The 17,290-nt window shown below is 33.4% G+C and overlaps 1 protein-coding gene across 1 annotated transcript; it reads right to left on the reverse strand.

The window, feature by feature from the left end:
- Positions 1–14,557: 14,557 nt before the first annotated feature.
- On the reverse strand, positions 14,558–16,895 carry LOC142639767 (triacylglycerol lipase 2-like). The gene is made up of 8 exons (XM_075813905.1): positions 16,764–16,895; positions 16,562–16,669; positions 16,292–16,432; positions 16,094–16,204; positions 15,831–15,979; positions 15,319–15,398; positions 15,138–15,233; positions 14,558–14,880 (listed from the first exon to the last, which is right to left on the reverse strand). The coding sequence occupies exons 1-8, from the start codon at positions 16,893–16,895 to the stop codon at positions 14,558–14,560; spliced, it is 1,140 nt and encodes a 379-aa protein (XP_075670020.1).
- Between the last annotated feature and the right edge of the window lie 395 nt (positions 16,896–17,290).

The raw sequence follows: 17,290 nt of genomic DNA on the forward strand, positions 1-17,290 counted from the left end.
CTAAAATGCATAGTTTTATATATTTTTCCTTTTATATAATATCTCTAATAAAAATGATCAATAAAAAATTTTCTAATTTTTCTTATAATTTCATACGTATATATTAATCAAGAGGGGAGTTTGAACGCTCGCAATAAAATATTTTCTAATATTTGCAAGAATAAATTCATTGTTAGATTACATTACCTTCATGCATTCTCCAAGCTTGCAAAATTTCAAAATGATTAAATATCAATAGTTATGTTATCAATCAATTGTTTAAATTCAAATTTTTGTAGTTTAAAATAATAAATAAAAGATGAGTTTATGGATCAAATGGTAAATAATAACTGATTGGCATGGATATTAGTATGCATGTTAAGAACAAATAGAACATATAATTCAACAGTGGAATTTTTAAAATATGAATTCAATACTAAGTTATTGGGTGGTGTAACATTACTTAGAGTTACACCAGGTGTAATTTGAACCCAACCCACCCACACACACACACACACTACTAATAACAGGATTTCCTGTTTAGGTTTTATCATTTTATGTATTAAAATATCCTCACAAATTCTTAAACTCTCTAAAATACCCTTATATTTTAGTTGAATAACTTTAAGGGTAAATTAGGAGTTTGGTCCCTATCATTTAGGCTGATGTCAATTTAGTCTCTAATATTTCATTTGCGTCAATTAGTCTTTAACCTTTTGGTATTGTGTCAAAATGATCTCTACCATTAAGTAATAGATGAAAAATACTAATGTAGCTAATAGTCAAAATAAAATTATATTTTAATGCCACATATACTACCAAATCATCATAAAAAATTTATATAAAAAAGTTAGACACTAAAAACTCATAATTTTCTTTTCCTTTTGCTTTCTGGGGAACCAAATCACGGTTAGAACTTAAAACTCAACTTCCTTCATTTTCCCATATTTCCTGTCAACCAAACATGTATGGATGGTGGGGAGGGGCCTCATTGACGATGTTTTTGAAAGAGGAAGACATTCATTGCCCGATTTACCAAGTCCCATTACAACAACTAGATAACAGTAACTTACCAAACGGTGTCGTTTCCTTTATAAATAAATGGCATCGTTTGGATAAGTGAAGGCCATGCTCTTTATGACTCAAGATGTCACTGTTTCTCCTTTACTGACACGACGACGTTTTGAGTTAATGCTTTAGACTTGGTCTTCTTTCTTCCGTAGCTCTGCTTCAGTGTTTTGCAGTAGAAGTCATTGTGATCTTTTCTTCTAGATATTTTCTGTAACAAATCAGATATTTATGCCGTGAGATTAGGATAGTTTGTTATAGTTAAATATCACGTGTTCAATTATAGGAGCTATATAAATAGAGTTGCATGCAATTTTTCATTTGAGCATCTTGAATACAATTTCTAGAATTCTCCATTACTGTTTTTTTTTCTCTCAACATCCATTTCTTTCTTTCAAGCTTTTCATCTTCCTTTCATGGTATCAGAGCCACTTTCCATGGCTTCCACAGCTTCCACCACTGCTTCCACATCTAGCACTAGCTCTCCTTCCACAACTCACACTCCACCATTGCAATCTCCACTACTACTCCTCTCTAACATGTCAAACTTGATGTCAATCAAGTTAGACTACACAAATTTTATACCATGGAGGCATCAACTTGTCACCATTCTTGAAGATTATTCACTGTTTGATCATATTGATGGCACTGTGCCACAGCCATGTCAATTTCTTCTTGATACTCAAGGTTCTTCCACTGTGAATGTGAATCCTGAATACTCAGCTTGGAAGATCAAAGATAAGGCCTTACTTTCTTTGATCAATTCCACACTGACTCCACAAGTGTTCTCTCTTGTGGTTGGGGTTACAATCTCTCGAGAGGCTTGGAATACTTTGGAACAAAGATTCACATCTACTTCAAGAGCTAACATTCCAAATCTGAAGCTTGAGCTACAAAGCCTCAAGAAAGGAAATGATACTGTGAATGTGTTCTTGCAAAAGATCAAGATTGCAAGAGACAAGCTTCTTGCTGTAGGTGTTGTGGTTGATAATGAAGAACTGATTTGTATTGTTCTTCGAGGCTTGCCTAAAGACTTTGCTCACTTTTGCTCAGCTATTTGCACCAGGAGTGATCCAATCACATATGAGCAACTCTCCATTATGTTACAGAGTGAAGAACAGGCTATGGTTGAGAATCTTGAGTCTATTCCTCCATCTCTGGCCATGTTTGCCTCCAATTCTAGACCTAATGGAAGCAACACTCAAAATCAAGGGTCTGATAGAGGTAGGGGCTGTAATGGCTCTAATAGAGGAAGAGGTGGTGGCAGATATAACAACAACAATGGTGGTTTTTCTCATCAGAATTTTTTTCCTAGTGGTTCTTCTCATTAGAATTTTTCTCTACATCAGAACCAATATAATGCTCAATTTGGAAATCAGTCATATAGAGTTGATTCTGGTCGTCCTGTGTGTTAGATTTGTGGAAAAACAGGACATTCAGGACTGGATTGCTATCACAGAATGGATTTTGCTTATCAAGGCAAAAATCCTCCAACCAAACTTACAGCTATGGCTAGTGTCTCCAATGCTGCTATCACTGGCAATCAAGATCCATGGTCGGCTGATTCTGGTACTTTTGATCACCTTACAGCTAACTTGAACAATATTACCAATCCTTCTTAGTATAAGGGTGCAGAACAAGTCACTGTAGGTAATGGTCAAGCCCTTCCAATCAACAATATAGGTAATTCTTCTATTCATACCAAAAATCACAAGTTTATACTAAAAAATGTTTTACATGTCCCTAGAGTAGCCATGAATCTTTTATCAGTGCACAAGTTTTGTTTACACAATAATTGCTCTTGTCATTTTGATGCTAATGAGCTCAAAATTCAGGATATTCCTACGAGGAGACTCCTCTACAGGGGCTTGAGTGAGAATGGTGTCTATCCTATCTACTCAAACCTTCAAGTCAAGCCTTCTTCATTCACACATCCTTCATTCAATTCAGCTCCTACAGCTTCACCTTCAGCTTTTAATACTAGTAGGTCTAATAAATGGTTGCTATGGCACTATAGACTAGGTCATCCTAGTGATAATGTTTTACATTCTACCATTTTTTGTTCTTGAACATTCTGATGTTTTCAAGCTCACTTCTGATGTTGTAACACATTGTAAGCATTGCCTTAGTGGCAAAATGCATCGACTTCCCTTTGTTAAGTCTAATAATCAATCTACAACACCTCTTGCTCTTATTCATGGTGATGTATGGGGTCCTGCTCCTATTATTTCTGAGAATGGTTTCAAATATTATCTTGTCCTTGTTGATGACTGTACTAAATTCACATGGGTTTATTTGCTTAAACTCAAATCAGATGTTTTTAATATCTTTAAGCATTTCAAAACCACTGTTGAATCTCAACTTAATCTGAAAGTTAAGAATTTTAGGTCAGATGGTGGTGGAGAATTTTCCTTTAAAGCCTTTGCTGAGTTTTGTTCCTCTCAAGGCATTATCCATAAGTTTTCTTGTCCTTACACTCCACAGTAAAATGGTGTTGCTGAGAGAAAACACCGACATCTTATTGAGTGCTCACTCACTATGTTATCTCTTTCAAAACTACCTCTCTCATACTGGTCTTATGCAGTTGCCACTGCAACTCATATCATTAATCGTCTTCCTACACCCAATCTGCATAACAGGTCTCCTTGGGAACTTTTGTTCCATTCTATTCCAGGCCTAACACACCTTCGGGTCTTTGGTTGTACATGCTTCCCTTTCCTTAAGCCCTATAATACTCACAAGTTACAGCCCCGTACTAAGCCTTGTGTCTTTCTTGGCTATCCTGCCTATTCTAAAGGTTACATCTGTTATGAACCTTCTTCTCATAAAATATATCTTTCTCGGCATGTATTGTTTAATGAGAATGAATTCTTGGGTTCTGAGGTCTCTTCTTTATCCATTGGTCTCTCAAATTCGGCTGCTACTTCTCAGTTTTCCACTTTTCCTGTCTGGCTGTCCTATCTCTTGCACACCTCTCCACCATCTGTTCACACATCCTATCCCACTGCTCCTGTCCTTGCCCCACTGTTGTCATAATCCTCTGATTCACTACTAACAAAATCCATTACTTCTGCTCCAGTATCACAATTATCCTCACCTAATGCACAAATATCACCCACTAGCATTACCCCTCCTGCAGAAATGCCACATACCATTCCTCCTTCCATTGCTCCCATTATTACTGAGTCTTTGTCTACTGCATCCCGGTCACCAGATATTGTTCCACCAGTTGTCATTCCTACCACTAATACCCATCCCATGGTTACTAGATCTAAGGTTGGCAGTTCCAAACCAAAAGCCTATGCTGCCAAACCTACCTCCATTGACTATACCCTTACTGAGCCTCCTACATACAAGGTTGCCGCTCAATTTTCTCAATGGTGTTCTGCCATGGATGAGGAGTTTGAGGCCTTACAAAGGCAGGGTACTTGGAGTTTGGTTCCTCCATCACCCTCTCAAAATGTTGTTGGTTGCAAATGGGTGTTTAAGCTCAAACACAACAGTGATGGTTCTATTAGTAGGTATAAAGCTCAGTTGGCTGCTAAGGGGTTTCATCAATAGTATGGTGTGGATTTTGAGGAAACATTCAGTCCTGTCATCAAGCCTCCTACAATAAGGATTATTCTTTCTTTGGCTGTCCACTTCAATTGGCCATTACAGCAGCTTGATGTCAGGAATGCTTTCCTTCATGGTCTACTTAAGGAGGAGCTTCACATGGTTCAACCTCTAGGGTACATTGATCCCATCCACCCTAACTATGTTTGCAAGCTCCATAAATCACTCTATGGCCTCAAGCAGGCCCCTTGTGCCTGGTTTGATAGATTCTCTACTCAATTGCTTCTTCTGGGATTTCATGCCTCACTTGCTGAGTCCTCTCTTTTCATTTTTAGACAAGGCAACATTCTGGTTTATCTTCTTGTCTATGTGGATGATATTGTTCTTACTGGCAACAACCCTACCTTTCTCAATGCTCTTATTCAGCAACTTAGCCACGCTTTTGAGCTCAAGGACCTTGGTGATCTTCACTACTTTTTGGGTCTTCAGATCACAAGAACTGCTAAAGGATTGTTTTTGAATCAAGCCAAGTATGCTCATGATCTTCTTGAAAGGCACAATATGCTTACTTCTAAGCCTGTCAATACTCCTTGTGCTCCTCACATGAGACTTGTGCCTAATGAAGGTTCATTGCTGGCAGATCCCCATCCTTATCGTAGCTTGGTGGGTTCGCTGCATTACTTGACATTTACTCGCCCTGATCTTAGCTTCGTTGTGCATCAAGTTTGCCAGTTTATGTCCAAACCCACTGATGTGCATCTCATTGCTGCTAAGCGTATTCTCAGGTATCTCAATGGCACTATGGACTATGGCATCTTCCTCCAACCTGGTTCTTTGTCTCTTTTAGCCTTTTCTGACTCAGATTGGGCTGGTGATCCCTATGATAAGCGTTCAACCACGAGTTACTTGGTCTATTTGGGGTACAGCCCTATTACTTGGAGTGCCAAGAAGCAACTCACTGTGTCTCGTTCTTCAACTGAGTCTGAATATCGTGCGCTCACTTCCACCGCTGCTGAACTTTGTTGGCTTCGTCAATTATTGAAGGATTTAGGCATTTTCCTTTCTTCTCCTCCCAAGCTTTGGTGTGACATCTCTGCCCTTGCCATAGCTTCTAATCCTGTCTTTCACGCTAGAACGAAGCATATTGAAGTGGATTATCACTTGATTCGTGATCGTGTGCTTCGCAAAGATCTTCAGGTCAAATTCATCGTCACGGCTGATCAACTTGCAGATGTGTTTACTAAGAGTCTTCCTACTGCTCGATTTCAGTTCTTGCGCTCCAAAATCATGGTGTCTCTTGCCCCCTTGATTTTGAGGGGGGATGAAAGAGGAAGACATTCATTGCCCGTTTTACCAAGTCCCATTGCAACAGTTAGATAACAGTAACTTACCAAACGGTGTCGTTTCCTTTATAAATAAACGGCATTGTTTGAATAAGTGAAGACCATGCTCTTTATGACTCAAGACGTCACTGTTTCTCCTTTACTGACACGACGACGTTTTGATTTAATGCTTCAGACTTGGTCTTCTTTCTTCCGTAGCTCTGCTTCAGTGTTTTGCAGTAGAAGTCATTGTGATCTTTTCTTCTAGATATTTTCTGTAACAAATCAGATATTTATGCCGTGAGATTAGGATAGTTTGTTATAGTTAAATATCATGTGTTCAATTATAGGAGCTATATAAATAGAGTTGCAGGTAATTTTTCATTTGAGCATCTTGAATACAATTTCTAGAATTCTCCATTACAGTTTTTTTTTCTCCCAACTTCCATTTCTTTCTTTCAAGCTTTTCATCTTCCTTTCAGTTTCTCCATTTGTGGGAAAGTCTTGTTGTTGAGAAAATTAGAATTAGGATTGCGAGGGAATTTGGAGGGGTGATTTGTTAAGAATTGAAAACGTGGTTTTTGCTTTCGTTGTTGTTGCATCAGAGAATCGAAAACATGTTTTTGGTGTTGTGGCTTTGGGTGGCTATACATAGTTTGTAGTTTGTATATGAATTATTAGCTAGGTGGGAATTACCATAGCTCTCATCAGCAAGTGAACCCACTCAAATATCAATTAAAAGCGGTATATTTCCAACAAAATTCCTCCATATGAGTTTCTAGCCATTGAATAAAGATAGTAAGGACTAGGGAGAGAAATCTTGTTGGCGCTCTCCACTCCACCACATGCTAAGTTTTACTGTTTAATCTGGGAATGGGGATTTAAGAATGGTTCCATGAGCTTTGAAGTTCTATTTTTTTCCACGTTTGGTTGTTGGGAAAATATGGGAAAATGAATGAAGTTGAGTTTTCAATTTTGGGTTTTTAACCTCAAAATGGTCCCCAAGAAAGCAAAGGAAAAGAAAATTCTAGGTTTTTAGTCCTCACTATTTTTTAAAATCTTTTTAAAGTTTATGATGATGTGGCAATACAAGTGGCAATCTATTTGGCATGAAAATAATATTTTATTTTAACTATTAACTATATCAGTATTTTTCATTCATCACTTAACGGTAAGGACCGTTTTGTCACAAGATCAAATGATTAGGGACTAAATTGACACTTGTGAAATGTTAAGGACCAAATTGACATACAATGTAAACGTAGTTAGGGACCAAACTTGTAGTTTACCTTAATTATAAATTTTAAAAAACAAACTGGTTAAAAGAGTAATTTACTTTTTTTTTTTAAAGTTCCTAAATTTTAGGCATTTTCCTTTCTCTTCTCCAATCTAAATTACCACATTTTATTTTAAATTCAAAATTTCAAACTTTTATAAGCCACTAAGTCAAACACAAATAAATGATTAGAAAAGAAAAAAATTCATGTAGAAAAAGATCCTAAAATTTAAGACATTATTTTTATCTCACTTTTAAATATTATGACACTAAATCAAAAAAAAAAAAAAAAAAAGGTAAAACAGAGAGAAAATCCAATTAAATTTCAAATTGGAATTCAATTAGTGTCTAATTTTACGCCACATGTCTCATCTAATCTAAATTTTAGAATTTTGTGCCTAGTGAGTTAATTTAGGTAAAAAATTGAATTTCAATTAGAGTTTTATTTTGCGCCACTAGTCCCATGTAATCTAAATATTTGAATTTTTGTGTCAAATTAGTTAATTTAATGTAAAAAATAAGGAGTCCAATATAATAAACCATAATAAAACATAATCATATAACTAAAGGAATTCAAATTTATAAGTCATATATATATATATATATATATATATATATATATATATATATAGCTAAAGCAGAGAGAAAATTTAATTAAATTCTAAATTTGAGTCTAATTTTGTGTCACATGTTATTTAATTTTTAAATTTGTATGTCAAGTAAATTATTAGGTGCAAAAATCAAAAGGTCTAAATTCAATTAGATTTTAGATTGAATTTTAATTGGAGTTCAATTTCACGCCATGTGTCCCATCTAATTTGTTAATTTTTGTGGTAAGTGAATTATTGGGGGCAAAAACTGAAGAGTCTAAATCCAATTAAATTTCAAATTATATATATATATATATATATTATATGTAATTGTGATTATTTTTAAATGTATTCGTGCATATGCACAGAGTTACACACTAGTAGAAAATAAAAAATAGTCTCATTGCACGTGATATGCACGTGACGAGGCTAATATATATATAACACCCTAATTTATTCAACTTGAGTAATGCCTTTAATTACGTTGTGTTTTAAGCCTCAAGCAATCACCACATCTATAAACTATCCAAATTTATAAGTATAACAAAATAATTAAAACTAAAAGGAAAAAATCACAACACATATATTAATATATACACATGGAAAAAATAATGAATTTAATAATAAAAAACTTTCAAAACAAAATTAACTAAATATTTCAATTCATTAATTAAGAACAATCCAGATTTGTGAACATTTAAAACATATGAGAATAGAGTTAAGTAAGGGGTGGCTTACATAGGAATTTGGATCAATTTATATAATTATCTCATTATTATAAGCTAGGCCCACATGTAAGAACTTTTGTAGATGCTTCTTTTTGTATCCAATTTCATGTTGGCAATAAATTTTGCTTTTAAAGAAGCTAGACCAAATGAAAACCATGATTGTCAACAACAAACATTCTTGTGATAAGAAAATAAATGATACACATATTTTTCTTGCTATATAATCTACTTGAAGAGAAAACATTCCACACCATTACATCACAGCAAAATTCCTTTAAATACCTTAAATTAAAATTTTATATATAAGTCATCAATAAAAGGTGCAACGTCTACAACAACAATAAAAAAAAAATACAATCACTTAATCACTATGAGATTCATAGATACAAAAGTTTAGAGAAAAGTTATATCATATACTATATAATAAAAGGAAACAAATACACAAAACTTACATATCTTTATTTTAAAAAAAAAAGCCCAAGAAAACAAATACATACATGCAAGGTTGTAGTTAGGTATAGAAGAAGCTAAAAACCTAATACACACACACACACACACTCCACCTTTATATAGAGAAGTTTAAATTGTGAAGAAGTTGATATGAACAAGGAGTTTAGGTGAAAATCAAATATTGTATAAATCAAGAAGATGGAATAGGATGCATGTTTATCTACACAAAAAATAATCGTAATCTGAAAAGGAACAAAAAGTATGTAAGTTTTGAGTAGAATTTCATTGTTATTCAAACTTATTAGGTTTCTGTTAGATAGTAGTTGTATGACACCAGGACATAAGATGCTTAGGTTTAAACTCATCAAGTTTCTTGTAGGTAGTAGTTGTATGGCACCAACTAGGGGTGTTTACCAAACTGCACTACCACACCTAAACCGACCAAAACCGCCCTCAAAATAGAGTAACCACACTGTGCCGCAAGTGGTAATGAACCACATTGCAATATGAGCTACAATGTGCGGTTTTATAATAAGAAAACCATACCGCACTACACCCATATATATATATATATATATATATATATATATATATATATATTCAATTAAATAATTAATAATTTAATATTATATCAAGTAAGTGGCCAGCTTAGTGTTAGTACATTCCAGTTTCATGTTAAAACAACTTTGTTTTGGTTAAATACAAAATCAAAAGGTCCAAACCTCATTCACTTCTCCACCTCTCACTCTCACTCTCACAAAATCAAAAGTTCAAATGTGGTACTTTTAGTTTATTGTTAATCTATCATGGATTTTTTTTTGTTGCGCAATTTTTTTTTAAAACTTACTGTCATATTGTTATGGTTATTAATAGCAAACTTGTAATTGACCATGACATTTTAAAAAAATATATCATTCCAAAACTGACCATATCGCACCTTGTACACCGCACATGTGACCATAAAACTAAGGTGTGGTGCGGTGATGGTTTGGCCAAGCTGCAGCACAAAGTGTTGTGCTTAAAATAGCCAAAACCGCATGGTGAACACCCTTACCACCAACTAATGTTTTCAAAAAAATTTAATATATACTATGCAATTGGATGTAGTCACTTGGCTCAAACACAATTTCTAAACCCAACTATATATTTTCTGCAATTTTATGCAACCACTTGGTGTAACCACAACTTTTATGTCCAATTTCTATTACATAGTATATAATATAATATGATATGGTTTTTTTTTTTTTTTTTTTTAGCATTTAAGGTTTGAGCAATAAAATATTTAAAATACTAGCTTGGAAAAATAATTAAGAACATTTTTACAATTAACTATATATATATATATATATATATATTTATCAACAATATATTAATCCATACTTTTGTTCTTGTTCTTGTTCGTGTTTGTGTTCTTCTTCTTATTATTCTTCTTCTTGTTTTTGTATAATTTAGTGAACATCCAAACAAAAATTCCTAGAGCGGTCATGCTAGAGTGTGTGTATGTATATATATGTGTGTGTGTGAACCAAGAGAAAATGCAAGCAAGCTTCATGAACCACGCAGAGCCTCCATAAAGCTTCTGTATATTCCATGGGATACCAACACTACAGTTTGTTACACCCCGTTTGTTATGAGTATAAAACCAACACTGTTAGAAACTTGTGGAGAGAAAGATAAGTCTAGAAAAAATGTTACAGTTAAGGGGTGCTCTTAGGTAATTTGTTTGATGTAGGACAGAATTTACAACATAGTATTTGTGATTTATTAATTTTGGCATTTTATGTAATTTATGTTATTTTAGGTTTAAGGTATTACCACCACGCACTCTTGGTGCGGTGGTCACTCTATAAGTGTTTGTAGTGGTGTAGGGGATAAAGGCTGGAGTTCAAGTCTCTAGGAGGGAGGTTCGCACACATATATACTTAGATTAGGCTAGAGTAGAAATTCTATCTTGTATACAAAAAAAAAAAGGTTTAGGGTATTTATTTTAGTGTTTTTAATGTTGTTTAGTCAAATTAGGTTTTGTGTGTTTTCCTAGCCGCTTGAAGTTTTCTTTTTACTATTTAAATGTATTGTAGCCTCTAAAGGCAATTTAGTTTTTAGATTAATAAAAACTCAGACTTTGTCTATTGTTTTTTCTAGTGGATTCCAAACCTATAAATTAAATTAAGGAACCTCTCATAGATTCAAGATTTATTACCATAAACTAACAGTTTAGTTTTTGTTCTATCAAAGAAAGTATTGTGTGTGCTTTCGCAACATTAGTTGGCATTAGAGCCTTAACTTACTCTAGTCCGATGCCTAATTGACGAGACAATAACCACCATAACAACAAAAATGAAGTTGAAGACACAATTCTCACTAGGGTTGAGTTCCACCAATTTCATGAAGATAGCCAGCAAAGTATGCGCGAAATCTGGCAAGGGATTGCTGCTCCTCTTGCTAGGAAATCATATCACAACAATAATTATCAATATATACAAATATACACTTCTAACTACAAGAAAATTTCATTCTTTGATGGAGATATGTGTAAGTTGGATTTTATTGACTGACTTCTTGATTTGGAGGAGAATTTTAATTTTTGGAAGATTTTTTATGAAGAAAAATTATAGCTTGCATCTAATAAATTGGACAATGAAGCAGAGGAATGGTGGGAAGACATTCAAATCGATTGAAACTGACAAGGTAAGCATCCAATCCACTCTTGGCAAAGAATGAAAGGGTGTTAATTGATTTATGGTTTCCTAATGACTATTATGATATACTAGATTATACAAGTGTTGATTAAAATTTGTATATTCGTACGAAAAGCAATATGTTCAAAACATGAAAGTTTTCTACACAATCCCCAAGTTTTGGTTGATTTGTTGAAGATGACAACATGATATGTTGATTTTTCTGGAGTAGAAAATTTTAATTTTATTATCAACCCTTTGTTGATTGATGTTGCAAATAAATTGAAGGTAAATGAGGAGAAATTTTATGCTACACTTTATGAAGGATTCAAGTTTCAAAACTGGATCAAGTTATCAAAGCATTTAAAGTATTTGTTTATTTGGAGTGGAAGATTTTAGATTTCAACTATCAACTCCAACGGTGGCTCCCGGATTTTTTAAAAAGGGTTAGTAATAATAGAGCTAGAAATTTGTCATGGGGTAGTTAAAAAACAAAATGATATATTTTTATTCTGTTCATAAAACTTCCATATTATATACAATCATCTAAAATAGTATTCTAAATACAATTCAGTATACAATACAACTTTATTGTACAATAGTCTAAAAAATTATTAATAGTTTAAAGATTGGTTTAACAACAAATATAATTAAATAATTAATCATACATTTTTGTCAAATTAATAATAACTTATTATATTTATATGTATTGTAAATTAAGTAAAAATAAAAATATATAATAAAGAAGAATAGTAACACACCTAGGAGTAGAACTAGGAGTAAATGTGAAACTAAGGAAAAAATAGTAATTGATATAAGTTTTTGCTTTTGAAATATGGTTCTTTAATCATAAATGTGGTTACTCTTTTGGAATTTGAGCAAGCACTAAAATACTTCTTGGACTTGGAAATCTATAGAGTATTTATCAAACAATTTGATCAAATAAAAAGAAAAACTGAGAAAATATAGAAGAGAGAAAGAGAGATAAGGAGAATGACAAAGAATCACATATGTAGATAGAAATCTGTTGGTTATAATGTAAATTTTTGCTTATGAAGAAAAAAAGTGCAGGAAAAAACAACTTCATTTTGCTGTCAGCAGTAAAGTAAGCTAAAGTCCCGTAGAGATTTTTTCTTTTTCTTTTTTTAACAAAGGAGCAAAAATTTGAAACATTTTTTTAAAATAAAATTCAATACACAAAAATTTTATAACAAATCTAGGTGGCAAGTTGTTAATGATAGGTAAAAAATGATATTAATTGTGGGTTCAAATAAAAACCAATAACAACTTGCCATATAATATTTATTGTGAAAATAGCATTATTAAGATGATCATATTCAAATTTATTTCAGTTGGGAGTAAATAAAATTTAGGGTTAGGGTGTTCAAAAAAAAATTTTAGGGAGTCAAAAAAAAAAAGTTTAAAATATAAATATTTGACAAGTCAGGGGTTCATTTGAACCCCCTAGCTTGAACATAACGCCACCCCTGATCAACTCAATGACATGTTTTTTTCAAGTGTATGGGTCTGATGTAGGACAGAATCTTTGTAATTCATTAATTTTGTCATTCATGTAATTTACATTTTTTAGATTTAGAGTATTTATTTCATCGTTTTTGTAGGTGCTTTTAATGTTGTTTAGTCAAATTAGGGTTTTATGTGTTTTTGTAGCCACGCTAGGTTTTCTCTTTACCGTTTAAATGCTTCATAGACTTTGTCTATTAATAAAAATTTAGACTTTGTCTATTGTTTTTTTTTTCCTTGGTAGATTCCAGACCTAGTACCTTGTGGATTCAAGGAACTGTTTGATGTATATTATTATTAACTAACAGTTTAGTTTAGATAGCATTGAGTATGCTTTCTTCCGGCCTTTCGCGACATCATTGTTAATGAACCATTTTTTGAAAGTTTTGATACCATTTTTATGAGAAATATAAAAAATTATAAAGTAAAATCAGTTTCTTTTTCGTTTTTCTATAAAAAAATTTCTTAAACTAATTCCTTAGCAGAGATTTTCTTTATTCTTTTCATAAACTCCCTTTAACTCACAAAATTGAATTTGATAGTGGCATCGGAACTCAGTGTACCCATCTATGATAATGACAGGGGATACAAATTTTCATGATCTTTTACATAGTTTTTGACGTGGCTGGTTCTTATTAGCAAATAAATTATTTTCCTTTGGATAAATTACGAGGACAAAAATTCTAAGAAGACGTAAAATGCTATAATTTGTGACATATCTTTTACATAGTTTTTGACGTGGCTGGTTCTTATTAACAAATAAATTCTTTTCCTTTGAATAAATTACGAGGACAAAAATTCTAAGAACACATAAAATGCTATAATTTGTGTCATAACTGTTCACATGGCAGATTGCAAGTGATGAAGAAAAATAATGCGTTTATATAAAAGTGATGGGCTGCTAGTCATAGTCTGATACTATAAAATAGTTATGGTAAAAGTTGTAACATTTTATATATTACTAGAGAAAAGAAATTAAGTTTTTCAATCAAATCCAGCAAAAAAAACTCCACTGAGTTCGTTAACATTCATTTTTTCACCACTGACAAACCTTTTTTTTGGGATAAAAAGATTGCAAATTTTGAGCCAGTTTGGTTTCGCTTATTTTGCTAAAATAAAATTTTTTTTGGATAAAAGTACAGTAAATAAATGTAAAAATTAGCCGAAATAGTACAATAACATTTATGAATAGTACTAAAAAGTGTAATAAAACTCATAAATAATAACAAAAAATAAATTAAATAATAAAATAAGTTGGCAAATATTATATTTGCCAAACAAACACTTCATTCAGAATTCAAGGAGTTATGCAGTACAAATAATACTGAGAAACTTTTGACTGGACCAAAGAATCATCTGTAGAGGATCTCTGAAAGAGTTTTGAAAATCAAGTTTGGGTCCTCAAGAAAGCCAACAGAGGATCATATACAACACTTTCCACATTCTCAGCCATAACGAAATCAAAATGAGCATAGTCATCTCTGTACTGTAGCACAAGCTTGTCCTTCTGATGATCCTTAAGGTTGTCAAGCAAAAGCTTCACATCATTAATGTCAGAAAGCAAATCCATCCCTCCATAACCAATGAAAAGAGGAATGTCTTTTGGAATGCGTGTCAGATTGTACAGAGGAGGAGTGCACTGCCCGTAGTGCTTCTCGTTCTCACTGTCGTCACCGTAGTCGTACTTTGCTATGTTTCCAGCTAGGAGCACTATCCAAAATTTTAAAATTCGAAGAATTAATATATTTATGAAGTCCTTGTGATCTATGGAATTCAATTAAATAAACCTATTAATTACATTCGAAAAAACGACTCTGACTATTGGTAGTATTACTTTGTAAGCCTTGGACTTGAACGGCTAAATGACAATGAGAAATGCACATATAGGTTTATTTTTATATTCATAAAATTCAAGGTTTAGAAAAGACACAGGCGAGCTTAGTGTAGTATCCAAAATTCGGACTTACTCTGAGACAAATGGACTACGTTCTTTGTTGACGTTGACTGGGGTGAATGTTCCAGAAAAACATCATAGGTGGAAGGCTTTATGCAGCAATTTGAGCCTATAAATAGAAATGTCACATGTCAATCAGTAGTGTAAGGGAAAGGAAGATTATATATTATGAAGTTAGGGCAAGTGAAAACAACCTGCAATAGTGGATACCAGGTTGCTACAATCAATGAGTGGTAAGTGGCAGACACCTTCCAGAAGTTTGCCAGCAACCGACCTGTTTACTAGGAAAAGAAGATTGTTAGTGTTCTAATTTTTCACAATTTGGGTAACTTTCGAACATCTTAAAACGAGTCTCAGCAAGTGAGAATAGTTGTACATATTGATTAATGTTGAAATATCATAGATAGAAATCACCAGTCTCATTCTTTCGTTGAAAAATTTACTCAGGAAATGGCCGAAAAGACAATACCAAAAAAACAAAACCTTTAATCATTAATTGCAAGAATGTGCAATTTTTTTTTTTTTCAAGCAAATGCAAGATGGTACTGAATTAAGATGGCTTATTGCTTCCTCACCCTCCAGTAATGAATTCACCGAGACCCAGCAAGTATGCGCGCTGTTAAGTTTCAAAAAAAAGTTATAATATTGAATTCGATAATAACAAAATATGGGCTTCAGAATTGAACAGGAGAGTTTCATAATTTGCCTTACTTGGGCTAGATGTGTATTGGCAATAGCCCTTGCAAACACCGAGGACACCTGACCTGTATAAGCAATTGGGCAAAGCAAAGCAGCGGATTTTGTCAAGTTCACCAGCTTCTCTTCGGAAAAGGATGCTAAAGCAAGCAAAGTTCCCTACAAATTTGAAAAATTGGCCTTAGTTTCACAGATCATATGCCTAGCAAAACCCAAAAAGATAAGTAACGTCCATAAGTAGAATATATGGTAGCAACTATTCCACATATTTACCAGGGAATGCCCAACATAATATAGTTTCTGCCCTGTCTGATTATGTATATAGTCATACATAGCAGGAAGATCATCATTGACTAATTGCTCCCACGTCCAATCCCAATAAGCCTATATAGTAAGAAGAGATTAAAAATTACGAAGTATTTCAATGTGGTTCATATAATGCAGTCGACATATCGTTAAAACAAAGAGAACCAGATCATTAGCACTGAGTGAAGTATGTCCACGGCTAGATATTGTCCCTCGATTGTTGCCCATCCACACATCAAACCCATTATCTGCTAAGATGAAAGCCAGAGATTTATTTGGAGAATTGAACAGCCACGTTGCAGCATCCTGTGACAAACCATAACTCGTCTTAGTTCATTGATGTTTTATTCTTCCATGTATAAAAATACCTCACGAGCACACATACAAAAAGAAACATAGTTCAAATATATGGTATCGAGGGTTCTAACTCCTAACCATGAAAATCCCATGTTGTAACAAAACCGGTGGCCTATTTGCCGTCTTACTAGTCCTCCCCACCGGAATCCTCTGCACGCCAAGAATATAACCATCTTTTGTTGTTACCTGAACCATCAAAATTTAATCACATTAAACACTAGTTTAAGTCACAAAATAAAAAAGTTTTATATACTAAAAGTCACGCAATCCCGGTAGATACTTTATGTTCTTCACAAATATAGCCTTTTGTCTCCACCAGGGATTTGCATAGACTATCATGACTAATGTCATGAGCAACTGCTGATGCAAATAGTAGAACAGCTAGAAGTAGAGTGGTTGATGTGTAATCCATTCTCATTTCAGTGGTGCAACAACTTTCACACTTCTAGCAATTTAAGCTTGAAGAATCCAAATACAGACAGAATAGTATATTGTTTGGTGACTTGAATTACATCTGTTTCATGATGGTGTATTTTAATATCAAAATAAATATAGAACGTTTTGTGACACAATGCGTGTAAGTTCCATCTTTCTCTCCCTGCAACTTGGCTTTTATACATGAAAGGTATGTTTGGTTAGGTGTTCTAGAAGATTAAAAGAACGTTTTTAAAACTTAAAACTCAGCTTTGCGACCACAACTTCTCACAGCTATTTTACTAACTCTAATTTTAAATTCAAAACACAATTTTCTAACAGTTTATACAAGCGTACTCAAATTGTTGTTAAGAAGCTGTTTGTTTGCCATTC

Source organism: Castanea sativa, chromosome 6 (genome assembly GCF_040712315.1).
Source record: "Castanea sativa cultivar Marrone di Chiusa Pesio chromosome 6, ASM4071231v1".
Classification (NCBI taxonomy): Eukaryota; Viridiplantae; Streptophyta; class Magnoliopsida; order Fagales; family Fagaceae; genus Castanea; species Castanea sativa.

Excerpts from the sequence above, each read along its gene's own strand:
- LOC142639767 (XM_075813905.1), bottom strand. The coding sequence starts at position 16,895 with ATGGATTACACATCAACCACTCTACTTCTAGCTGTTCTACTATTTGCA. Across the intron at positions 15,980-16,093 it reads ATTATGTTGGGCATTCCCTG|GGAACTTTGCTTGCTTTAGC; the intron begins GTAAATATGTGG and ends TCAAATTTGTAG. Across the intron at positions 14,881-15,137 it reads CGTAGTCCATTTGTCTCAGA|TGCTCCTAGCTGGAAACATA; the intron begins GTAAGTCCGAAT and ends AATTTTGGATAG.